Source organism: Bombina bombina, chromosome 6, assembly GCF_027579735.1.
Source record: "Bombina bombina isolate aBomBom1 chromosome 6, aBomBom1.pri, whole genome shotgun sequence".
NCBI lineage: Eukaryota > Metazoa > Chordata > Amphibia > Anura > Bombinatoridae > Bombina > Bombina bombina.
Window position 1 is genome coordinate 342807346 of NC_069504.1, and position 26531 is coordinate 342833876.

Here is a 26531-nt window from a genome sequence, read left to right on the forward strand (position 1 = left end):
GCAGGATTCCCCACACGCTATTCCCTTTTTGAAAGTTACCCCACTGCTCAGAATGTGCGAGAACAGCCAGTGGATCTTAGTTACTTCTGCTAAGATCATAGAAAACGCAGGCAGATTCTTCTTCCAAATACTGCCTGAGAACAAACAGCACGCTCCGGTGCCATTTAAAATAAACTTTTGATTGAAGAAATAAACTAAGTATAAAAAACACCACAGACCTCTCACAACGTCCTATCTAGTTGAGTTGCAAGAGAATGACTGGATATGACATGTGAGGGGAGGAGCTATAAAGCAGCTCTGCTTGGGTGATCCTCTTGCAACTTCCTGTTGGAAAGGGAATATATCCCATAAGTAATGGATGACCCGTGGACTGAATACACTTAACAAGAGAAACTAATATTTTATCACCTCTTTCACATTACCCTTCCTATTACTTAGAGTAGGCAAAGAGAATGACTGGGGGTGGAGCTAAGGGAGGAGCTATATAGACAGCTCTGCTGTGGTGCTCTTTGTCACTTCCTGTTAGCAGGAGGATAATATCCCACAAGTAAAGGATGAATCCGTGGACTCGTCGTACCTTATAGAAGAAAATAGCACACTAGCAAAGGCAACCTGACAGCCTAGTTCCTAAACATACCACATGACCTTAACCTTGTATATGCCAAGGGGAAAAGTAATACTGGTGTACACAGACCACATGATGAAGTATGCACAATCCTAATGCTTTAAATATAAGGGCAATATTCCCCAATGGGCTAATTTATCACCACTCCATTCGAAAGCCAGATCGTAACTAATTCCTTTCCCATAAGTCATTATGCCCCAGCCCCATTAATTTCCCCTGGTACTTAACCCATAGTTGTGCTGCTGCAATCCTGGGTGCTGCTGCCCTTCACTGGGCCGGGGAGGGGATACTGTTGACCGCTGTTACTATGGTGTAAGCTCTGGCTCATGTACAAAACACTTTACATGTTACATTGCAAAGATGAGCCATAGGAAACCACATAAATAGTGTACAGTGGGGGAAGAGATAATTTAATGGTGCTATGCAGCCACACTGCCAATAAGAACCCCCAATGCTGACTGATGAAAAAGGAGAATGGGAGAGCCGAGAGCGCTAAACCTTTACACTGGTTGTAGTTGAGGCTTTACCACATTTTGACCAGCAGCGCTACTGAGTTGTGCACCTGACTAGGCTTAGCTCACTCCATATATCTTTTTATTCAGAATGTGTAGTTATCTAAGCCAGGTCAGAAAGTGCAACTCAGTATCACAACTGGACAAAAAGTGGTAAGGAGTCTGTACCAATGATGTGAAGCTGATCTGCTGGCGGGGACACTGGCTGAATGTAGCGGGGTCTGCAGGCAGTGCAAGCTTGGAGCCCACAGCCCCTGGGTACTTACCGCCATGGTTGTTGTCCTGCTCCTAGGTGCCCTGGCCAGAGGAGATAGGTTCCGCTGGTTCTATGCCATTGCGCAGCCATGAACCAATGAATGCGGAGCTGAATATGGGAGCAACTCAGTAGCGCATGCGGCTGATCAAGAAAAGTAAAAAATCTGAACCAGTCAGTGTGAAGAGGATCTTCTGGCGGGAACGCTGTGACGTGTGTGAATGTGTGACAGTGTAAATGTAGCAAGGATGAGCTTGAAAGTGTGCACTTAAGTTAAACTTGTTACTCTTCCCACTTCCCTCTCTTATTCACAGGACATTGCGCATGATCATTCTGCTTATTTATGAACTGCAGTATAACTAAAATGATGATGAAATTTAAAAAAAACAAAAAAAACAAAATTTAAACTAAAATGATGATGAGCCTGTCAGTCTGCCGCGGCACACCTGTGAATCTCTCACGGCACACTGGTTGAAAATCACTGAATTAAAGGAACAGGGAGGGGTGGTGGTATCACTACACAAGAATTTTTTTTTTAGGGGGGGGGGGGGGGGTTTATAGGTACTAGCAGACAGTACCTAAGATGGCAGGAATAGTTAGAGGGGGTAGTGTTAGAGAGCCGTTTGAGGGGAGGGGGGTATCAGGGACAGAGGAATAGAGATAGAGGGTTAGGGACAGATATATTTCTTTCATTCAACAATTTGGCCCGTGTACACGGGTGTTAACACTATTAATATTAAGAGATACAAGTTCTGTTTAAAAGCAATAAAATATGTAAAACTGACTTGGGGGAGGAAATAAAATCTATACATTTTGTTTTACCTTGCATCTTCTGTTCCTCCTAGTATTTCATTAAGTCGGTCAATAAAATGAACAAAAAGCGAAAGCCCTTTAAGGTGTTTTCTTAAAGGATCAGATTCAGAAGGTGCATAACCTCTTCCTCCGAGTTCAATTGTTCGAACAAATGATGTTGCCATCTGCAATGTCACAAAAGCCAAGACACAAGTAAATACATTTTAATGTGTCCCTAGCATTCAGTTATACCCTGAAAATTTGGTGGATTGCAATCAGATCAGAGAAAATAAATAAGTTGTATTATATTTTATATGTTTTTTACAATGGAACACCCCTTTAAACTCAGATTTCTTGCCATAATCTTCGTAACCTTATGTTGTCTAATGAAGTTAATATTGCCATTTGATACAAGCTGCATGTTGAAGAGTTACCATATTGTAAAAGGAAGGAAATTTCCCTCTAATAGATTTGAGAATTAATTTCTAGTTGGTTTTATTACAAGTCCAGGCACTCATATTGTGCTATACTTTCCTTGCTTCTCTTAACTGAAGCCTTAAAAGCATATAATGGCAACAAGAAAACAATCCATGCATTAGACAATGTATAAAACAGAAGATTTTCAAGCCTAAGGACCTTATGATCAAAACTTGTATGGCAAGAAAAAAAAAAAAAAATCACACAACTGAGATGTTTAACCATTGTATTGCAATTTATGTCTCTTCTTCACATTCAGACGCCTGCAAAGTCGTAAAAACAGCTCTCAACGTAAATTTTGCCTTTCTAAAATAATTAAAAGGGACCTCACAGTACAGACGATACTTCTTTGATTAACATTGCAGAGAATTGACATTTAAATCATCTAGCCTTAAAGGGATATGAAAGCCAAACATTTTATTTTGTGATTCAGATACAGCATTTAATGTTAAACAGCTTTCAAATTTACTTCATTTTTGGTGCACTATCTATATGGCAGCATTTTTGAAAGAATGTTATACATTTGCAAGAGCACTAGATGGCAGCAATATTTCCTGCCTTGTAATGCCTCAGATGCCTACCTAGGTATCTTCAACACAGATTATCATGGGAACAAAGCAAATTTGATAATAAAGTGAATTTGAAATGTTGAAAAAACAGAATTTATGCTTACCTGATAAATTACTTTCTCCAACGGTGTGTCCGGTCCACGGCGTCATCCTTACTTGTGGGAATATCTCTTCCCCAACAGGAAATGGCAAAGAGTCCCAGCAAAGCTGTCCATATAGTCCCTCCTAGGCTCCGCCCACCCCAGTCATTCGACCGACGGAGACAGGAGGAAAAAAACAGGAGAAACTATAGGGTGCCGTGGTGACTGTAGTTAGAGAAAATAATTCATCAAACCTGATTAAAAAAAAACCAGGGCGGGCCGTGGACCGGACACACCGTTGGAGAAAGTAATTTATCAGGTAAGCATAAATTCTGTTTTCTCCAACATTGGTGTGTCCGGTCCACGGCGTCATCCTTACTTGTGGGAACCAATACCAAAGCTTTAGGACACTGATGAAGGGAGGGAGCAAATCAGGTTACCTAAACAGAAGGCACCACGGCTTGCAAACCCTTTCTCCCAAAAATAGCCTCTGAAGAAGCAAAAGTATCAAATTTGTAAAATTTGGCAAAAGTGTGCAGTGAAGACCAAGTCGCTGCCTTACATATCTGATCAACAGAAGCCTCGTTCTTGAAGGCCCATGTGGAAGCCACAGCCCTAGTGGAGTGAGCTGTGATTCTTTCTGGAGGTTGCCGTCCGGCAGTCTCGTAAGCCAATCGGATGATGCTTTTAAGCCAAAAAGAAAAGAGGTAGAAGTCGCTTTTTCACCTCTCCTTTTACCAGAATAGACGATAAACAGAGAAGAAGTTTGTCTGAACTCTTTTGTAGCTTCTAAATAGAATTTTAGAGCACGGACTAAGTCTAAATTGTGTAACAAACGTTCCTTCTTTGAAACTGGATTCGGACACAAAGAAGGAACAACTATCTCCTGGTAAATATTTTTGTTAGAAACATCCTTTGGAAGAAAACCAGGCTTAGTACGCAAAACAACCTTATCTGCATGGAACACCAGATAGGGCGGAGAACACTGCAGAGCAGATAACTCAGAAACTCTTCTAGCAGAAGAAATAGCAACCAAAAACAAAACTTTCCAAGATAACAACTTAATATCTATGGAATGTAGAGGTTCAAACGGAACCCCTTGAAGAACTGAAAGAACTAGATTTAAACTCCAGGGAGGAGTCAAAGGTCTGTAAACAGGCTTGATCCTAACCAGAGCCTGAACAAATGCTTGAACATCTGGCACAGCTGCCAGTCTTTTGTGTAATAAGACAGATAAAGCAGAAATCTGTCCCTTTAGAGAACTCGCTGATAATCCTTTATCCAAACCCTCTTGTAGAAAGGAAAGGATCTTAGGGATTTTGATCTTATTCCATAAGAATCCCTTGGATTCACACCAGCAGATATATCTTTTCCATATTTTATGGTAAATTTTTCTAGTTACCGGTTTTCTGGCTTGAACTAGAGTATCTATCACAGAATCTGAAAACCCACGCTTTGATAGAATCAAGCGTTCAATTTCCAAGCCGTCAGCTGGAGGGAAACTAGATTTGGATGTTCGAATGGACCTTGTACTAGAAGATCCTGTCTCAAAGGAAGCTTCCATGGTGGAGCCGATGACATATTTACCAGGTCTGCATACCAAGTCTTGCGTGGCCACGCAGGAGCTATCAAGATCACCGAGGCCCTCTCCTGCTTGATCCTGGCTACCAGCCTGGGAATGAGAGGAAACACATAGGCTAGGTTGAAGGTCCAAGGCGCTACTAGTGCATCCACTAGAGTCGCCTTGGGATCCCTGGATCTGGACCCGTAGCAAGGAACCTTGAAGTTCTGACGAGACGCCATCAGATCCATATCTGGAATGCCCCATAATTGAGTTCCCACTCCCCCGGATGGAATGTCTGACAACTCAGATAATCCGCCTCCCAGTTTTCCACACCTGGGATGTGGATCGCAGATAGGTGGCAGGAGTGATCCTCTGCCCATTTTATTATTTTGGTCACTTCTTTCATCGCCAGGGAACTCGTTGTTCCCCCCTGATGATTGATATACGCAACAGTCGTCATGTTGTCTGATTGGAATCTTATGAATCTGGCCTTTGCTAGTTGAGGCCAAGCCCTGAGAGCATTGAATATAGCTCTCAGTTAAAGAATGTTTATCGGGAGAAGAGACTCTTCCCGAGACCATACTCCCTGAGCTTTCAGGGATTCCCAGACCGCGCCCCAGCCCACTAGATTGGCGTCGGTCGTGACGATGACCCACTCTGGTCTGCGGAAGCCCATTCCATGGGACAGGTGGTCCAGGGTTAGCCACCAACGGAGCGAGTCTCTGGTCTTCTGATCTACTTGAATCATTGGAGACAAGTCTGTATAGTCCCCATTCCACTGTTTCAGCATGCACAGTTGTAATGGTCTTAAATGAATTCGCGCAAAAGGAACTATGTCCATTGCTGCAACCATCAATCCTACTACGGAAGGACGAGGAATAGAATGAAGAACTTGACAAGCGTTTAGAAGTTTTGACTTTCTGACTTCTGTCAGGAAAATCCTCATTTCTAAGGAATCTATTATTGTTCCCAAGAAGGGAACTCTCGTTGACTGAGACAGGGAACTTTTTTCTATGTTCACTTTCCATCCGTGAGATCTGAGAAAGGCCAGAACGATGTCTGCATGAGCCTTTGATTTTGAAAGAGACGCTTGTATTAGAATGTCGTCCAAGTACGGTACTACTGCAATGCCCCTTGGTCTTAGAACCGCTAGAAGGGATCCGAGTACCTTTGTGAAAATCCTTGGAGCAGTGGCTAACCCGAATGGGAGGGCCACAAACTGGTAATGTTTGTCCAGAAAGGCGAACCTTAGGAACTGATGATGTTCTTTGTGGATAGGAATATGTAGGTACGCATCCTTTAGATCCACGGTAGTCATAAATTGACCTTCCTTGATGGTGGGTAGAATCGTTCGAATGGTTTCCATTTTGAACGATGGTACTCTGAGAAATTTGTTTAGGATCTTTAAATCCAGAATTGGTCTGAAAGTTCCCTCTTTTTTGGGAACTACAAACAGATTTGAGTAAAATCCCATTCCTTGTTCCGCCGTTGGAACTGGGTGTATCACTCCCATCTTTAACAGGTCTTCTACACAATGTAAGAATGCCTGTCTCTTTATTTGGTTTGAGGATAAGTGAGACATGTGGAACCTTCCCCTTGGGGGTAGTTCCATGAATTCCAGAAGATAACCCTGAGAAACTATTTCTAGTGTCCAGGGATCCTGAACATCTCTTGCCCAAGCCTGAGCAAAGAGAGAGAGTCTGCCCCCTACTAGATCCGGTCCCGGATAGGGGGCTACTCCTTCATGCTGTTTTGTTAGCAGCAGGCTTCTTGGCCTGCTTACCCTTGTTCCAGCCTTGCATCGGTTTCCAGGCTGGCCCCCAAACCGGATCGAAAAAACGTCTACCACCGGTATAAAACCGCTAAACACCTCACCACAGCTCTGCTGTGGTGCCTACCTGCCCTTAAATACAACCAGAAATTGAAGAAACCCTCTTTAGTGGTCCTCAGACACAGCAGGAATCTCTTGCAATGAAAGCAACTGCGCAACTGAGGCGCGAAAATAGGACCCTCCCACCACACTCTATGTCAGAGGGGCCTTAAAGAAACACTCCTAGGAGTTTGCGAAAAAGCCATGTGGAAAATCAAACCCCAAAAACAAAGTTTAAACACTCTCAAAAAAAAAAAAACAGAATTTATGCTTACCTGATAAATTACTTTCTCCAACGGTGTGTCCGGTCCACGGCGTCATCCTTACTTGTGGGAATATCTCTTCCCCAACAGGAAATGGCAAAGAGTCCCAGCAAAGCTGGCCATATAGTCCCTCCTAGGCTCCGCCCACCCCAGTCATTCGACCGACGGACAGGAGGAAAAAAATAGGAGAAACCATATGGTACCGTGGTGACTGTAGTTAGAGAAAATAATTCATGAGACCTGATTAAAAAACCAGGGCAGGCCGTGGACCGGACACACCGTTGGAGAAAGTAATTTATCAGGTAAGCATAAATTCTGTTTTCTCCAACATTGGTGTGTCCGGTCCACGGCGTCATCCTTACTTGTGGGAACCAATACCAAAGCTTTAGGACACGGATGAAGGGAGGGAGCAAATCAGGTTACCTAAACAGAAGGCACCACGGCTTGCAAACCCTTTCTCCCAAAAATAGCCTCCGAAGAAGCAAAAGTATCAAATTTGTAAAATTTGGCAAAAGTGTGCAGTGAAGACCAAGTCGCTGCCCTACATATCTGATCAACAGAAGCCTCGTTCTTGAAGGCCCATGTGGAAGCCACAGCCCTAGTGGAGTGAGCTGTGATTCTTTCAGGAGGCTGCCGTCTGGCAGTCTCGTAAGCCAATCGGATGATGCTTTTAAGCCAAAAGGAAAGAGGTAGAAGTTGCTTTTTGACCTCTCCTTTTACCAGAATAGACAACAAACAGAGAAGATGTTTGTCTGAACTCTTTTGTAGCTTCTAAATAGAATTTTAGAGCACGGACTACGTCCAAATTGTGTAACAAACGTTCCTTCTTTGAAACTGGATTCGGACACAAAGAAGGTACAACTATCTCCTGGTTAATATTTTTGTTAGAAACAACCTTTGGAAGAAAACCAGGCTTAGTACGCAAAACCACCTTATCTGCATGAAAACACCAGATAGGGCGGAGAACACTGCAGAGCAGATAACTCTGAAACTCTTCTAGCAGAAGAAATAGCAACCAAAAACAAAACTTTCCAAGATAACAACTTAATATCTAAGGTCTGTAAACAGGCTTGATCCTAACCAGAGCCTGAACAAATGCTTGAACATCTGGCATAGCTGCCAGTCGTTTGTGTAGTAAGACAGATAAAGCAGAAATCTGTCCTTCTTGCAGAAAGGAAAGAATCTTAGGAATGTTTATCTTATTCCATGGGAATCCTTTGGATTCACACCAGAAGATATATCTTTTATGGTAAATCTTTCTAGTTACCGGTTTTCTGGCCTGAACCAGAGTATCTATCACAGAATCTGAAAACCCACGCTTCGATAGAATCAAGCGTTCAATCTCCAAGCCGTCAGCTGGAGGGAGACCAGATTTGGATGGTCGAATGGACCCTGAACAAGAAGGTCCTGTCTCAAAAGGTAGCTTCCATGGTGGAACCGATGACATATTCACCAGGTCTGCATACCAAGTCCTGCGTGGCCACGCAGGAGCTATCAAGATCACAGAGGCCCTCTCCTGTTTGATCCTGGCTACCAGCCTGGGAATGAGAGGAAACGGTGGGAACACATAAGCTAGGTTGAAGGTCCAAGGTGCTACTAGTGCATCCACTAGAGTCGCCTTGGGATCCCTGGATCTGGACCCGTAGCAAGGAACCTTGAAGTTCTGACGAGACGCCATCAGATCCATGTCTGGAATGCCCCATAATTGAGTCAACTGGGCAAAGATCTCCGGGTGGAGTTCCCACTCCCCCGGATGGAATGTCTGACGACTCAGATAATCCGCTTCCCAGTTTTCCACACCTGGGATGTGGATCGCAGATAGATGGCAGGAGTGATCCTCCGCCCATTGTATTATTTTGGTCACTTCTTTCATCGCCAGGGAAACTCCTTGTTCCCCCCTGATGATTGATATACGCAACAGTCGTCATGTTGTCTGATTGGAATCTTATGAATCTGGCCTTTGCAAGCTGAGGCCAAGCCCTGAGAGCATTGAATATCGCTCTTAGTTCCAGAATGTTTATCGGGAGAAGAGACTCTTCCCGAGACCATACTCCCTGAGCTTTCAGGGATTCCCAGACCGCGCCCCAGCCCACTAGATTGGCGTCGGTCGTGACAATGACCCACTCTGGTCTGCGGAAGCTCATTCCCTGGGATAGGTGGTCCAGGGTTAGCCACCAACGGAGTGTATCTCTGGTCTTCTGATCTACTTGAATCACTGGAGACAAGTCTGTATAGTCCCCATTCCACTGTTTCAGCATGCACAGTTGTAATGGTCTTAGATGAATTCGCGCAAAAGGAACTATGTCCATTGCTGCAACCATCAACCCTACTACTTCCATGCACTGAGCTATGGAAGGACGTGGAACAGAATGAAGAACTTGACAACCGCTTAGAAGTTTTGACTTTCTGACATCTGTCAGAAAAATCCTCATTTCTAAGGAATCTATTATTGTTCCCAAGAAGGGAACTCTTGTTGACGGAGACAGAGAACTTTTTTCTATGTTCACCTTCCATCCGTGAGATCTGAGAAAGGCCAGAACGATGTCTGTATGAGCCTTTGCTTTTGAAAGGGACGACGCTTGTATTAGAATGTCGTCCAAGTATGGTACTACTGCAATGCCCCTCGGTCTTAGAACCGCTAGAAGGGACCCGAGTACCTTTGTGAAAATCCTTGGAGCAGTGGCTAATCCGAATGGGAGGGCCACAAACTGGTAATGTTTGTCCAGAAAGGCGAACCTTAGGAACTGATGATGTTCTTTGTGGATAGGAATATGTAGGTACGCATCCTTTAGATCCACGGTAGTCAGAAATTGACCTTCCTGGATAGTGGGTAGAATCGTTCGAATGGTTTCCATTTTGAACGATGGTACCCTGAGAAATTTGTTTAGGATCTTTAAATCCATAATTGGTCTGAAGGTTCCCTCTTTTTTTGGGAACTACGAACAGATTTGAGTAAAATCCCATTCCTTGTTCCGTCATTGGAACGGGGTGTATCACTCCCATCTTTAACAGGTCTTCTACACAATGTAAGAACGCCTGTCTCTTTATTTGATTTGAGGATAAGTGAGACATGTGGAACCTTCCCCTTGGGGGTAGTTCCTTGAATTCCAGAAGATAACCCTGAGAAACTATTTCTAGCGTCCAGGGATCCTGAACATCTCTTGCCCAAGCCTGAGCAAAGAGAGAGAGTCTGCCCCCCACTAGATCCAGTCCCGGATCGGGGGCTACTCCTTCATGCTGTTTTGTTAGCGGTAGCAGGCTTCTTGGTCTGCTTACCCTTGTTCCAGCCTTGCATCGGTTTCCAGGCTGGCTTGGACTGTGAGGCATTACCCTCTTGCTTAGAGGATGCAGAATTAGAGCCCGGTCCGTTCCTGAAATTACGAAAGGAACGAAAATTAGACTTCTTGAAAGGCCTATCTTGTGGGAGGGCGTGGCCCTTTCCCCCAGTGATGTCTGAGATAATCTCTTTCAATTCTGGTCCAAAGAGAGTTTTACCCTTGAAGGGGATGTTAAGCAATTTTGTCTTGGATGATACATCCGCTGACCAAGACTTTAGCCAAAGCGCTCTGCGCGCCACAATTGCAAACCCTGAATTTTTCGCCGCTAATCTAGCTAATTGCAAAGCGGCATCTAAAATAAAAGAGTTAGCCAACTTAAGTGCGTGAACTCTGTCCATAACCTCCTCATATGGAGTCTCTCTACTGAGCGACTTTTCTAGTTCCTCGAACCAAAACCATGCTGCTGTAGTGACAGGAACAATGCACGAAATGGGTTGTAGAAGGTAACCTTGCTGTACAAAAATCTTTTTAAGCAAACCCTCCAATTTTTTATCCATAGGATCTTTGAAAGCACAACTATCCTCGATAGGAATAGTAGTGCGCTTGTTTAGAGTAGAAACTGCCCCCTCGACCTTAGGGACTGTCTGCCATAAGTCCTTTCTGGGGTCGACCATAGGAAATAATTTCTTAAATATAGGAGGGGGAACAAAAAGGTATGCCGGGCTTCTCCCACTCCTTATTCACTATGTCCGCCACCCGCTTGGGTATAGGAAAAGCGTCGGGGTGCACCGGAACCTCTAGGAACTTGTCCATCTTGCATAATTTCTCTGGAATGACAAAGTTGTCACAATCATCCAGAGTAGATAACACCTCCTTAAGCAGTGCGCGGAGATGTTCTAATTTAAATTTAAATGTCACAACATCAGGTTCAGCCTGTTGAGAAATTTTTCCTGAATCTGAAATTTCCCCATCTGACAAAACCTCCCTCATGGCCCCTTCAGATTGGTGTGAGGGTATGACAGAACAATTATCATCAGCGCCCTCCTGCTCTTCAGTGTTTAAAACAGAGCAATCGCGCTCTCTCTGATATGCAGGCATTTTGGATAAAATATTTGCTATGCAGTTATCCATTACAGCCGTCAATTGTTGCATGGTAATAAGCATTGGCGCGCTAGAAGTACTAGGGGCCTCCTGCGTGGGCAAAACTGGTATAGACACAGAAGGAGATGAAGTAGAACCATGTCTACTCCCTTCATCTGATGAATCATCTTGGGCAACTTCATTATCTGTTACAGTATTGTCCTTACATTGTTTGGACGCTATAGCACAATTATCACACAATTTTGAAGGGGGAAGACACATTGACTTTCATACATATAGAACATAGCTTATCTGAAGGCACAGACATGTTAAACAGGCTTAAACTTGTCAATAAAGCACAAAAACCGTTTTAAAACAAAACCGTTACTGTCTCTTTAAATTTTAAACAGAGCACACTTTATTACTGAATGTGAAAAAATATGAAGGAATTGTTCAAAATTTACCAAAATTTCACCAGTGTCTTAAAGCCTTAAAAGTATTGCACACCAATTTTCAGAGCTTTAACCCTTAAAATAACGAAACCGGAGCCGGTTACAGATTTAACCCCTATACAGTCCCAGCTACAGCCTTTGCTGTGAGTTTACCAAGCCCAGAGGGGAATACGATACCAAATGACGCCTTCTAGGAACTTTTCCAACTACTTTCAGGTCCTCACACATGCATCTGCATGTCTTGCTCTCAAAAACAACTGCGCAGTAATGGCACGAAAATGAGGCTCAGCCTACAACTGGGAAGGCCCTTCCTGACTGGAAAAGGTGTCTAACATAGTGCCTGACGTTAAAAAAACGTTCCCCAAGTTTATAAGTGTGAATTATCAGCATAAACATGTATAAAATGTCCAAATAAAGCAATCGATTTAGCCCATAAAAGTGTCTACCAGTTTTATAGCCCATATTAAGCCCTTTATTCTGTTTGAGACTAAGAAAATGGCTTACCGGTCCCCATGAGGGGAAATGACAGCCTTCCAGCATTACACAGTCTTGTTAGAAATATGGCTAGTCATACCTTAAGCAGAAAGGTCTGCTAACTGTTTCCCCCAACTGAAGTTACTTCATCTCAACAGTCCTATGTGGAAACAGCAATCGATTTTAGTTACTGTCTGCTAAAATCATCTTCCTCTCACAAACAGAAATCTTCATCCTTTTCTGTTTCAGAGTAAATAGTACATACCAGCACTATTTTAAAATAACAAACTCTTCATAGTAGAATAAAAAAAAAACTACAACTAAACACCACATACTCTTAACCATCTCTGTGGAGATGCTGCCTGTGCAACGGCAAAGAGAATGACTGGGGTGGGCGGAGCCTAGGAGGGACTATATGGCCAGCTTTGCAGGGACTCTTTGCCATTTCCTGTTGGGGAAGAGATATTCCCACAAGTAAGGATAACGCAGTGGACCGGACACACCAATGTTGGAGAAACAATCTGCATGTGTAAAAGGCAAACATTTTTAACATCTTATCATCTTATCACCAGATAACAAATAGTATGAGTATTACCCAACCTTGTAAGCTTGATCCCAGTTATTAAATCACTGCATCAAGCTTACCACATTTCCAAAAAGTCTCGGTCAGCATTTTCTAGAACTTATCTCTCTAGAAACAAATATACTGAACATACCTCAAAGCAGGCAAACTGCAGGCCGTTCCCCCAGCTGAAGTTTTCCCATACTCTTCAGTTATGTGTGAGAACAGCAATGGACCTTAGTTACAATCTGCTAAGATCATTATCCTCCAGGCAGAATTCTTCTTCTTCTAATTCCTGCCTGAGAGCAAACAGTACAATGCCGGTACCGTTTAAAATAAACTCTTGATTGAAGATGAAAAACTACACTAAATCCCCACATATCTCTTTATACTTCCACTTGTCGAGAGCTTGCAAAGAGAATGACTGGGGGTGGGGGTTAAGGGAGGAGCTATATAGACAGCTCTGCTGTGGGTGCCCTCTTTGCAATGGATGAACCCGTGGACTGGATACACCTTACAAGAGAAACATCTGGAATAACTACGAGGTTTATAAACCAAATTTAAACGTTTACTAGTTTTAGTATCAAGAGGACTAGTCTCCTCCATATCTAATGCAATCAACACTTCTTTTAATAAAAAACGAATATACTTCATTTTAAATAAGAGGATTTGTCAATGTCAATATCTGAGGCAGGATCCTCTGAATCAGACAGATCCTCATCAGAGATAGATAAATCAGTATGTTGTCGGTCATTAGAAAATTCATCAACTCTATGAGAAGTTTTAAAAGACCTTTTATATTTATTAGAAGGCGGAATGGCAGACAAAGCCTTCTGAATTGAATCTACAGGAATATCATGAGCATTAGATGTTGATGGACCAGCAACATGTAATGAACTACTACTGATGGAAACATTCTCTGCATGTAAAAGTTTATCATGACAACTATTACAAACCACAGCTGGAGGAACAGTTACCACAAGTTTACAACAAATGCACTTAGCTTTGGTAGAACCGATATCAGGCAGCAGGATTCCAGTAGTAGATTCTGAGACAGGATCAGATTGAGACATCTTGCAAAATGTAAAAGAAAAAAAAAAAAAAAAACATATAAAGCAAAATGATCAATTTCCTTATATGAGTTTCAGGAATGGGAAAAAAAATTCAACAAAATAAGCCTCTGACAATGAAAAAAAAAAAGACCAGAGTCAAAAGGAATGAGGTCTTAAATAAAGAAAAAATGTTTGGCGCCAAGTATGACGCAACAAACTGAAAAACATTTTTTGGCGCCAAAAATGTCCGAAACGAAACTCGAGCGTCATAGATGACGCAACCTCGTGAAAAGAATCGGCGCCAACTAAGATGCCGGAAATGACAAATTTGCGTCAAACAATTTTTCACGCCAAAAAGTCTCGCGCCAAGAATGACGCAATGAATTATAGCATTTTGCGCTCTCGCAAGCCTAATACAGCCCGCAATTAGAAAGTCAAATTGAAAACCTCAGGTAAGAATTTTTTTTTTTTTTTTTTAAAGCATTTCCGAGATATGAAACTGACAGTCTGCAAAAAGGAAATATACTGATAAACCTGAATCACGGCAAATATAAGTACAAACATATTTAGAATAGGGCTGCAACTAACAATTATTTCCATAATCGATTAATTGGACGATTATTTTTTCGATTAATCAGATAAAAAAAAAAAAATAATCCTATATGTAAAATAAAATCCATATACTGAGTATTATAAATATAAAAGTCAGACTAAAAAAAAAACAAAAAAAAAAAAACACAACTTTACATTAACACAACTGCTAATTTTTTTAAGCAGCAGAACAAATTTTTTCTAATTAAGCAAAACAAAACCACAAACGGTTTGAAAAGAGGTAGAACTAGTAAGAGATAAACTACCACTGTTTATAACATTCTGTTATTCACTCTTTCAGAAACTTTGCATTGAAATGCAAAAAAACATAATTTATGTAAGAACTTACCTGATAAATTCATTTCTTTCATATTAGCAAGAGTCCATGGGGCCCATTTATCAAAGGGCTTGCGGACCTGATCAGACACTGCGGATCAGGTCCGCAAGACCTCGCTAAATGCGGAGAGCAATACGCTCTCCGCATTTAACATTGCACCAGCAGCTCACAAGAGCTGCTGGTGCAACGCCGCCCCCTGCTGACTCGCGGCCAATCGGCCGCCAGCAGGGAGGTGTCAATCAACCTGATCGTATTCGTTCGGGTTGATTTCAGGCGATTCCTGTCCGCCTGCTCAGAGTCACAGTCTGAAGACTCGCCAGAAACACGGCCCTTCAAGCTCCGTATGGAGCTTGATAAATGGGCCTGCATGAGCTAGTGACGTATGGGATATACATTCCTACCAGGAGGGGCAAAGTTTCCCAAACCTCAAAATGCCTATAAATACACCCCTCACCACACCCACAAATCAGTTTAACGCATAGCCAAGAAGTGGGGTGATAAGAAAAAAGTGCGAAGCATAAATATAAGGAATTGGAATAATTATGTTTTTTTTTTTTTTTTTGTATAAAGCACAACCACCACAAAAAAAGGGTGGGCCTCATGGACTCTTGCTAATATGAAAGAAATGAATTTATCAGGTAAGTTCTTACATAAATTATGTTTTCGTTCATGTAATTAGCAAGAGTCCATGAGCTAGTGACGTATGGGATAATGATTACCCAAGATGTGGAACTTCCACGCAAGAGTCACTAGAGAGGAAGGGATAAAATAAAGACAGCCAATTCCGCTGAAAAAATAATCCACACCCAAAATAAAGTTTTAATCTTATAATGAAAAAAACTGAAATTATAAGCAGAAGAATCAAACTGAAACAGCTGCCTGAAGTACTTTTCTACCAAAAACTGCTTCAGAAGAAGAAAACACATCAAAATGGTAGAATTTAGTAAAAGTATGCAAATTAGACCAAGTTGCTGCTTTGCAAATCTGATCAACCGAAGCTTCATTCCTAAACGCCCAGGAAGTAGAGACTGACCTAGTAGAATGAGCTGTAATCCTTTGAGGCGGAGTTTTAACCGACTCGACATAAGCATGATGAATCAAAGATTTTAACCAAGACGCCAAAGAAATGGCAGAGGCCTTCTGACCTTCCTGGAACCGGAAAAGATAAATAGACTAGAAGTCTTTCGGAAATTTTTAGTAGCTTCAACATAATATTTCAAAGCTCTAACTACATCCAAAGAATGTAATGATCTTTCCTTAGAATTCTTAGGATTAGGACACAATGAAGGAACCACAATTTCTCTACTAATGTTAGAATTCACAACTTTAGGTAAAAATTTAAATGAAGTCCGCAACACCGCCTTATCCTGATGAAAAATCAGAAAAGGAGACTCACAAGAAAGAGCAGATAACTCTGAAACTCTTCTAGCAGAAGAGATGGCCAAAAGGAACAACACTTTCCAAGAAAGTAATTTAATATCCAAAGAATGCATAGGTTCAAACGGAGGAGCTTGTAAAGCCCCCAGAACCAAATTCAAACTCCAAGGAGCAGAGATTGACTTAATGACAGGTTTTATACGAACCAAAGCCTGTACAAAAGAATGAATATCAGGAAGATTAGCAATCTTTCTGTGAAACAGCACAGAAAGAGCAGAAATTTGTTCTTTCAAAGAACTTGCAGACAAACCTTTATCCAGACCATCCTGAAGAAATTGTAAAATTCTAGGAATTCTAAAAAAATGCCAGGAAAATTGATGAGAAGAGCACCAAGAAATGTAAGTCTTCCAGACTCTATAATATATCTTCCTAGACACAGATTTTCGAGCCTGTAACATTGTATTAATTACGGAGTCAGAGAAACCTCTATGACTGAGAATAAAGCGTTCAATCTCCATACCTTCAAATTTAATGATTTGAGATGCTTATGGAAAAAAGGACCTTGAGATAGAAGGTCTGGTCTTAATGGAAGAGTCCAAGGTTGGCAAGAAGCCATCCGGACAAGATCCGCATACCAAAACCTGTGAGGCCATGCTGGAGCCACCAGCAGAACAAACGAACGCTCTATTAGAATCTTGGAAATCACTCTTGGAAGAAGAACTAGAGGCGGAAAGATATAGGCAGGATGATACTTCCAAGGAAGTGACAATGCATCCACTGCCTCCGCCTGAGGATCCCTGGATCTGGACAGATACCTGGGAAGTTTCTGGTTTAGATGAGAAGCCATCAGATCTATTTCTGGAAGACCCCAGATTTGAATAATCTGAAGAAATACCTCTGGGTGAAGAGACCATTCGCCCGGATGTAAAGTCTGTCGACTGAGATAATCCGCTTCCCAATGGTCTATACCTGGGATGTGAACCGCAGAAATTAGACAGGAGCTGGATTCCGCCCATACAAGTATCTGAGATACTTCTTTCATAGCCAGAGGACTGTGAGTCCCCCCTTGATGATGGACATATGCCACGGTTGTGACATTGTCCGTCTGAAAACAAATGAACGATTCTCTCTTCAGAAGAGGCCACGACTGAAGAGCTCTGAAAATCGCACAGAGTTCCAAAATATTGATTGGTAATCTCGCCTCCTGAGATTCCCAAACCCCCAGCACTGTCAGAGACCCGCATACAGCTCCCCAACCTGTCAGACTCGCATCTGTTGAGATCACAGTCCAGGTTGGAAGAACAAAAGAAGCCCCTTGAACTAAACGATGGTGATCTGTCCACCACGTTAGAGTGTCGTACAGTCGGATTTAAAAATATTAAAAGGGACATTATACACTCAAAAATATGGGCTATTTAAATAAGGCACTCAAAGATGATAAAGTTTGTAATTGACATGTATTATCAATTTTGCTTCTAAAGTGCCTAAAAATGATAAAGTTTATATTGCTCTGACTATATTTGAATACGTCCGTAATACCCACTAGCTACAGACAAAGGATTTTTTCCTCAGTCCCTAGCTAGTCCTTAGAGCCAGCCCCCATGCTGTGTAATGTGCAATCCCCTCATCTCTCACTTTACAAACACAGTAATCACAACAGTATGTAATAACAATGCTCTCATTTCATGAGTGGTTATATGCAATGTGGAGATATCTTATGGTCCGTGTACCCTTAATAAAGTAGAAAGGTAGGGACAGACGCTGAAAAAAAAAAAAGAGACCTTTCAAAATAAACTAGAGGATAAATGGCAAAGGGTAGAAAAAAAAAAAAAAAAAGTGTGGCTGTTGTATGACGACTCAAAACAGGTTATACTGTGTAGTGTATGCCATGACTTTGATACAACATGGAATTTACAAGGTTTTACTTAGCGTGTATTAAATTGAAAAATGCAGACACCAGTGAGTTAACGTTTCTTGCAGGCTGGTAAGTTTATTTTTTTAGCAGGCACGTGATATTTTTGGTAATATGGCCTGAAACGTAAACCCTTGCAGATTTCTTTACAAGGGTTCAGTCTACAGCACTGGTTTTAAAACCGGAGTAAAAGGACAGACAGTCACTGGAGCGGCAGTCTATAAGTGTGATAGACCGCGTAGTAAAGGAGCAAGCGGCGTCTGCCTTCACTGATTATGCAGCTGAGCCTGTCACACCGGGTGTAAGTGGTGGGGGTGCTATGTTGAGACTACAGAGACAGGAGGTACTGCTATCTACAATAGAGTTTTTTTTCCATACTATTGTACTAATAGGGCTAAACTTCCAGAGTGGTTGTAAAGACAAGCTGGATCGGTGATGTCTGTAACGGGTCAAGTGGAAGTTTAGCCCTATTAGTACAATAGTATGGAAAAAAAACTATTGTAGATAGCAGTACCTCCGGTCCCTGTAGTCTCAACATAGCACCCCCACCACTTACACCCGGTGTGACAGGCTCAGCTGCATAATCAGTGAAGGCAGACGCCGCTTGCTCCTTTACTACGCGGCCTATCACACTTATAGACTGCCGCTCCAGTGACTGTCTGTCCTCTTACTCCAGTTTTAAAACCAGTGCTGTAGACTGAACCCTTGTAAAGAAATCTGCAAGAGTTTACGTTTCAGGCCATATTACCAAAAATATCACGTGCCTGCTAAAAAATAAACTTACCAGCCTGCAAGAAACGTTAACTCACTGGTGTCTGCATTTTTCAATTTAATACACGCAAAGTAAAACCTTGTAAATTCCATGTTGTATCAAAGTCATGGCATACGCTACACAGTTTAACCTGTTTTGAGTCGTCATACAACAGCCACACTTTTTTTCTCCCCTTTGCCATTTATCCTCTAGTTTATTTTGAAAGGTCTCTTTTTTCAGCGTCTGTCCCTACCTTTCTACTTTATTAAGGGTACACGGACCATAAGATATCTCCACATTGCATATAGCCACTCATGAAATGAGAGCATTGTTATTACATACTGTTGTGATTACTGTGTTTGTAAAGTGAGAGATGAGGGGATTGCACATTACACAGCATGGGGGCTGGCTGTAAGGACTAGCTAGGGACTGAGGAAAAAATCTGTTGTCCGTAATACCCACTAGCTACAGACGTATTCAAATATAGTCAGAGCAATATAAACTTTATCATCATCTTTAGGCACTTTAGAAGCAAAATTGATAATGCATGTCAATTACAAACTTTATCTTCTTTGAGTGCTTTATTTAAATAGCCCATATTTTTTTGAGTGTATAATGTCCCTTTAACTGTGATATCTTTGTATAATCCCTGCACCACTGGTTCAGCATACAAAGCTGAAGAGGTCGCATGTTAAAACGAGCAAAGGGGATCGCGCCCGATGCAACAGTCATAAGCCCTAGAATTTCCATGCATAAGGCTACCGAAGGAAATGATTAAGACTGAAGGTTTCGACAAGCTGAAACCAATTTCTCTTGTCTCTTGTCCGTCAGAGACAAAGTCATGGACACTGAATCTATTTGGAAACCTAAAAAGGTTACCCTTGTCTGAGGAATCAATGAACTCTTTGGTAAATTGATCCTCCAACCATGTTCTTGAAGAAATGACAAGTCGATTCGTATGAAATTCTGCTAAATGTGAAGACTGAGCAAGTACCAAGATATCGTCCAAATAAGGAAATACCACAATACCCTGCTCTCTGATTACAGAGAGAAGGGCACCGAGCACCTTTGAAAAAATCCTTGGAGCTGTTGCTAGGCCGAACGGCAGAGCCACAAACTGGTAATGCTTGTCTAGAAAAGAGACTCTCAGAAACTGAAAAAGATCTGGATGAATCGAAATATGCAGATATGCATCCTGTAAATCTATTGTGGACATATAATGCCCTTGCTGAACAAAAGGCAGAATAGTCCTTATAGTTACCATTTTGAATGTTGGTATCCTTACATAACGATTCAATATTTTTAGATCCAGAACTGGTCTGAAGGAATTCTCCTTCTTTGGTACAATGAACAGATTTGAGTAAAACCCCAGACCCTGTTCCAGAACTGGAACAATTACTCCAGCCAACTCTAGAACTGAAACACATTTCAGAAATGCTTGAGCCTTCACTGGATTTATTGGAATGCGAGAAAGAAAAAAAATCTTCTTGCAGGAGGCCTTACCTTGAAACCTATTCTGTACCCTTGTTAAACAATGTTCTGAATCCAAAGACTGTGAATCGAATTGATCCAAATTTCTTTGAAAAATCGTAATCTGCCCCCTACCAGCTGTGCTGGAATGAGGGCCGCACCTTCATGTGGACTTGGGAGCTGGCTTTGGCTTTCTGAAAGGCTTGGATTTATTCCAGACTGGAGATGGTTTCCAAACAGAAACCGTTCCTTTAGGGGAAGGATCAGGCTTCTGTTCCTTATTCTGACGAAAGGAACGAAAACGATTAGCAGCCCTATATTTACCTTTAGATTTTTTATCTTGAGGTAAAAAAAAAAAAGTTCCTTTCCCCCCAGTAACAGTTGAAATAATAGAATCCAACTGAGAACCAAACAATTTATTACCTTGAAAAGAAAGGGAAAGCAAAGTTGACTTAGAAGACATATCTGCATTCCACGTTTTAAGCCACAAAGCTCTTCTAGCTAAAATAGCTAAAGACATATACCTGACATCAACTAATGATATCAAAGATGGCATCACAAATAAAGTTATTAGCATGTTGAAGAAGTTTAACAATGCTATGAGTATTATGATCTGACACTTGTTGTGCCAAAGCCTCCAACCAAAAAGTGGAAGCTGCCGCAACATCAGCCAAAGAAATAGCAGGCCTAAGAAGATTACCTGAACATAAAAAGGCTTTCCTTAGAAAGGATTCAATCTTCCTATCTAAAGGATCCTTAAAGGAAGTACTATCTGCTGTAGGAATAGTAGTACGCTTAGCAAGAGTAGAGATAGCCCCATCAACTTTAGGGATTTTGTCCCAAAACTCTAATCTGTCAGATGGCACAGGATACAATTTCTTAAACCTTTTAGAAGGTGTAAATGAATTACCCAGATTATTCCATTCCCTAGAAATAACTTCATAAATAGCATCAGGGACAGGAAAAACTTCCGGAATAACTGTAAGAGGTTTAAAAACCGAATTTAAACGCTTAGTGGATTTAGTATCATGAGGACTAGATTCCTCCATCTCTAATGCGATTAAAACTTCTTTAAGTAAAGAACGAATAAATTCCATTTTAAATAAATAATTTGAAGATTTATCAGTGTCAATATCTGAGACAGAATCCTCTGAACCAGAAAAATCCTCATCAGAAACAGACAAATCAGAATGATGATGTTCATTTAAAAATTCATCTGAAAAATGTGAAGTTTTAAAAGACCTTTTACGTTTACTGGAAGGAGGAATAACAGACATAGCCTTCCTGTTAATATTAAAGATTTTGTTTCTAAATCTATTAGGAACATCCTGAGTATTAGATGTTGATGGAACAGCAACAGGTAATGGAATATTACTAATGGAAATACTATCTGCATTAGCAAGCTTATCATGACATTCATCACAAACTACAGCCGGAGGAACAGTTACCACAAGTTTACAGCAGATACACTTAACTTTGGTAGATCCAGCATCAGGCAGCGTTTTTCCAGAAGTAGCTTCTGATCCAGGGTCAATCTGAGACATCTTGCAATATGTAAGAAAAAACATATAAAGCAAAATCTATCAAATTCCTTAAAAAGGCAGTTTCAGGAATGGGAAAAAATGCCAATGAACAAGCCTCTAGCAACCAGAAGCAAATGAAAAATGAGACTTAAATAATGTGAGAAAAGGTGGAGACAATGACGCCCACATTTTTTAGCGCCAAAAAAGCCGCCCACATTATTGGCGCCCAAATGCTTTTGGCACCAAGAAGGACTCCACATCCGGTGACGCCGACATTTTTGGCGCATAACGTCAAAAAAATTATGCAAACACAAACAACTTCCGGCGACAAGTATGACGCCGGAAATGACATTTTTTTGATAAGAATGACGCAATAAAATGAAGCATTTTCAGCCCCCGCGAGCCTAACAGCCCACAGGGAAAAAAAAAGTCAATTTAAGGTAAGAAAAAATGTTTTTTTCATATGCATTATCCCAAATGATGAAACTGACTGTCTGAAATAAGGAATATTGATCATCCTGAATCAAGGTAAATAAATGTTTAAAAACATATATTTAGAACTTTTATAAAAAAGTGCCCAACCATAGCTTAGAGTGTCACAAAAAATAAGACTTACTTACCCCAGGACACTCATCTACATGTAGTAGAAAGCCGAACCAGTACTGAAACGAGAATCAGTAGAGGTAATGGTATATAAGAGTATATCGTCGATCTGAAAAGGGAGGTAAGAGATGAATCTCTACGACCGATAACAGAGAACCTATGAAATAGATCCTGTAGAAGAAGGAGACCATTGAATTCAAATAGGAAATACTCTCTTCACATTCCTCTGACATTCACTACACACTGAGAGGAAAACCGGGCTCCAGCCTGCTGCGAAGCGCATATCAACGTAGAATCTAGCACAAACTTACTTCACCACCTCCACGGGAGGCAAAGTTTGTAAAACTGATTTGTGGGTGTGGTGAGGGGTGTATTTATAGGCATTTTGAGGTTTGGGAAACTTTGCCCCTCCTGGTAGGAATGTATATCCCATACGTCACTAGCTCATGGACTCTTGCTAATTACATGAAAGAAATGTCAACATGTTCACATGCTCCTGGCTGAGGCTGGCTCTCTTTTTTGCAAGCTATTTTGCCTGCAGCAGAGAAGAGGTGCACGAGATGCATAAGTAGGGTTTTGCCAATTTCCCCAAGGTGGGTTATTTATCTTTGTTAGCTCTCCACCAATGCAAGGGGCCTCTTAACAAAGTAAGCCTGGTCTTCTGACATAAAAATATCTTTAATATCTATGTGCAATGGTAAACAACCAGCTATAAGGTTAGGGGGAACAATATCTAGTCCACTCTTAAAATAACATATATACTTAGAGGTTGAATTTGGTACATATTCCAATTAACACAAAAAAAAAAAAAAAAAAAAAGCCAAAAAGGGCTAAAGACTATATATCAGTAACAGGACACAGCCTTACACATTTATCTATACAGCACATAATCAGCAATAGCAAGCAATCCGCAAAAAATTGTGCAAACAGGTAATGGTGACATAAATTCATATAACAAATGCCATCAATCTAGGGCTAGGTGTAAATAACAAGCTTGTCACTATATCATGCAAAGCATAGTCTCAAATCACCGGATTTAATATAAACAATACAAATTATGATTCCTATTTTATTTCTGGGTTGCACATAAGACAGGAGTAGTTGTAAAGTTAAAAAGAAACTTATACTGTCCTGAAAAAGTGAGAAGTAAAATGTCTGTAGACGTCCTTTAGGCTAAGGGCATAACCATAAAACACAATATCATGTGCAGGAGCTTATCGGAGTGAAGCAGCAGGTGCTGTGCACAGACCAACTAATCGATTATGAGATTCACTGACAATTATTTTCATAATCAATTATGCCGATTAGTTGTTGCAGCTCTAATTTAGAACACACACATATACGTGCCAAACCATAGCTGAGAGTGTCTTAAAGGGACAGTCTAGTCCAAAATAAACTTTCATGATTCAGATAGGGCATGTAATATTAAACAATTTTCCAATTTACTTTTATCACCAATGTTGCTTTGTTCTCTTGGTATTCTTAGTTGAAAGCTTAACCTAGGAAGTTCATATGCTAATTTCTTAGACCTTGAAGGCCGCCTCTTAAGAATGCATTTTAACAGGTTTTTCACCACTAGAGGGTGTTAGTTCATGTTTTTCATATAGATAACACTGTGCTAATGTACATGAAGTTACCTGGGAGCTATCACTGATTGGCTAAACTGCAAGTCTGTCAAAAGAACTGAAATAAAGGGGCAGTTTGCAAAGGCTTAGATACAAAATAATCAGAGGTAAAAAAAATATATAAATATAACTGTGATGGTTATGCAAAACTGGGGAATGGGTAAAAAAACATAATTTATGCTTACCTGATAAATTTATTTCTCTTGTGGTGTATCCAGTCCATGGATCATCCATTACTTGTGGGATATTCTCATTCCCAACAGGAAGTTGCAAGAGGACACCCACAGCAGAGCTGTCTATATAGCTCCTCCCCTCACTACCATATCCAGTCATTCGACCGAAACCAAGCAGAGAAAGGAGAAACCATAGCGTGCAGTGGTGACTGTAGTTTAAAATTAAAAAATACCTGCCTTAAAATGACAGGGCGGGCCGTGGACTGGATACACCACAAGAGAAATAAATTTATCAGGTAAGCATAAATGTTTTCTCTTGTAAGGTGTATCCAGTCCACGGATCATCCATTACTTGTGGGATACCAATACCAAAGCTAAAGTACATGGAAGGGAGGGACAAGGCAGGTACTTAAACGTAAGGTACCACTGCCTGTAAAACCTCTCCCCCAAAAATAGCCTCCGAAGAAGTAAAAGTATCAATTTGTAGAATTTTGAAAAAGTATGAAGCGAAGACCAAGTTGCCGCCTTGCAAATCTGTTCAACAGAAGCCTCATTTTTAAAGGCCCATGTGGAAGCTACAGCTCTAGTAGAATGAGCTGTAATCCTTTCTGGAGGCTGGTGGCCAGCAGTCTCATAGGCTAAGCAGATTATGCTTCTTAGCCAAAAAGAAAGAGGTTGCCGAAGCCTTTTGACCTCTCCTCTGTCCAGAGTAGACAACAAAGCAAGCAGATGTTTGACGAAAATCTTTAGTAGCTTGTAAGTAAATCTTTAAAGCACGAACCACGTCCAGATTGTGTAATAGACGCTCCTTCTTGAAGAAGGATTAGGACACAAAGACAGAACAACAATCTCTTGATTGATATTCTTATTAGATACCACCTTAGGTAAAAACCCAGGTTTGGTACGCAGAACTACCTTATCTGCATGGAAGATCAGATAAGGAGAATCACATTGTAAAGGTAGATAACTCGGAAACTCTACGAGCCGAGGAAATAGCTACCAAAAAAAGAACTTTCCAAGGTAAAAGTTTGATATCTATGGAATGAAGAGGTTCAAAACGGAACCCCCTGAAGAACTTTAAGAACCAAATTTAAGCTCCAAGGTGGAGCAACAGTTTTAAACACAGGTTTGATTCTAACTAAAGCCTGACAAAATGCCTGAACGTCTGGGGCATCCGCTGCTAGAGCATCTATCAGCGTTGCCTTGGGGTCCCTTGACCTGGATCCGTAACAAGGAAGCTTGGCGTTCTGGCGAGACGCCATGAGATCCAGTTCTGGTTCCCCCCAACGAAGAACCAATTGAGCAAACACCTCCGGATGGAGTTCCCACTCCCCCGGATGAAAAGTCTGACGACTTAGAAAATCCGCCTCCCAGTTCTCTACACCTGGGATATGGATAGCTGATAGGTGGCAAGAGTGAATCTCTGCCCAGCGAATTATCTTTGAGACTTCTAACATCGCTAGGGAACTCCTTGTTCCCCCTTGATGGTTGATGTAAGCCACAGTCGTGATGTTGTCCGACTGAAATCTGATGAACCTCATTGTCGCTAGATGAGGCCAAGCCTGAAGAGCATTGAATATCGCTCTTAGTTCCAGAATGTTTATTGGAAGGAGTGACTCCTCCTGAGTCCACGATCCCTGAGCCTTCAGGGAGTTCCAGACTGCAGCCCAACCTAGAAGGCTGGCATCTGTCGTTACAATTGTCCAATCTGGCCTGCGAAAGGTCATACCTTTGGACAGATGGACCCGAGATAGCCACCAGAGAAGAGAATCCCTGGTCCAGATTCAGTAAAGGGGACAAATCTGTGTAATCCCCATTTCACTGACTGAGCATGCATAGTTGCCGCGGTCTGAGATGTAGGCGTGCAAACGGCACTATGTCCATTGCCGATACCATTAAGCCGATTACTTCCATGCACAGAGCCACCGAAGGGCGAGGAATGGAATAAAGAACACGGCAGGAATTTAGAAGTTTTGATAACCTGGACTCCATCAGGTAAATTTTCATTTCTACAGAATCTATCAGAGTCCCTAGGAAGGAAACTCTTGTGAGGGGGATAGATAACTCTTTTTCTCGTTCCCCTTCCACCCATGCGACCTCAGAAATGCCAACACTATGTCCGTATGAGACTTGGCAATTTTGAAGTTTGACGCCTGAATCAGGATGTTGTCTAAATAAGGGGCCACTGCTATGCCCCGTGGCCTTAGGACCGCCACGTATTGACCCTCCTGGATCATAGGTAGGATGGTACGAATAGTCTCCATCT

General features: G+C 41.5%; 1 protein-coding gene across 2 annotated transcripts in view; it reads right to left on the bottom strand.

The window, feature by feature from the left end:
• PARPBP (PARP1 binding protein) overlaps positions 1-26531 on the bottom strand; it is a 159805-nt gene that overhangs the window by 108878 nt on the left and 24396 nt on the right. For both annotated transcript variants that reach the window (XM_053716978.1, XM_053716979.1), the window contains exon 6: positions 2213-2367. In XM_053716978.1, the coding sequence (XP_053572953.1) occupies positions 2213-2367 (155 nt within the window). The remainder of the gene's footprint in view (positions 1-2212; positions 2368-26531) is intronic.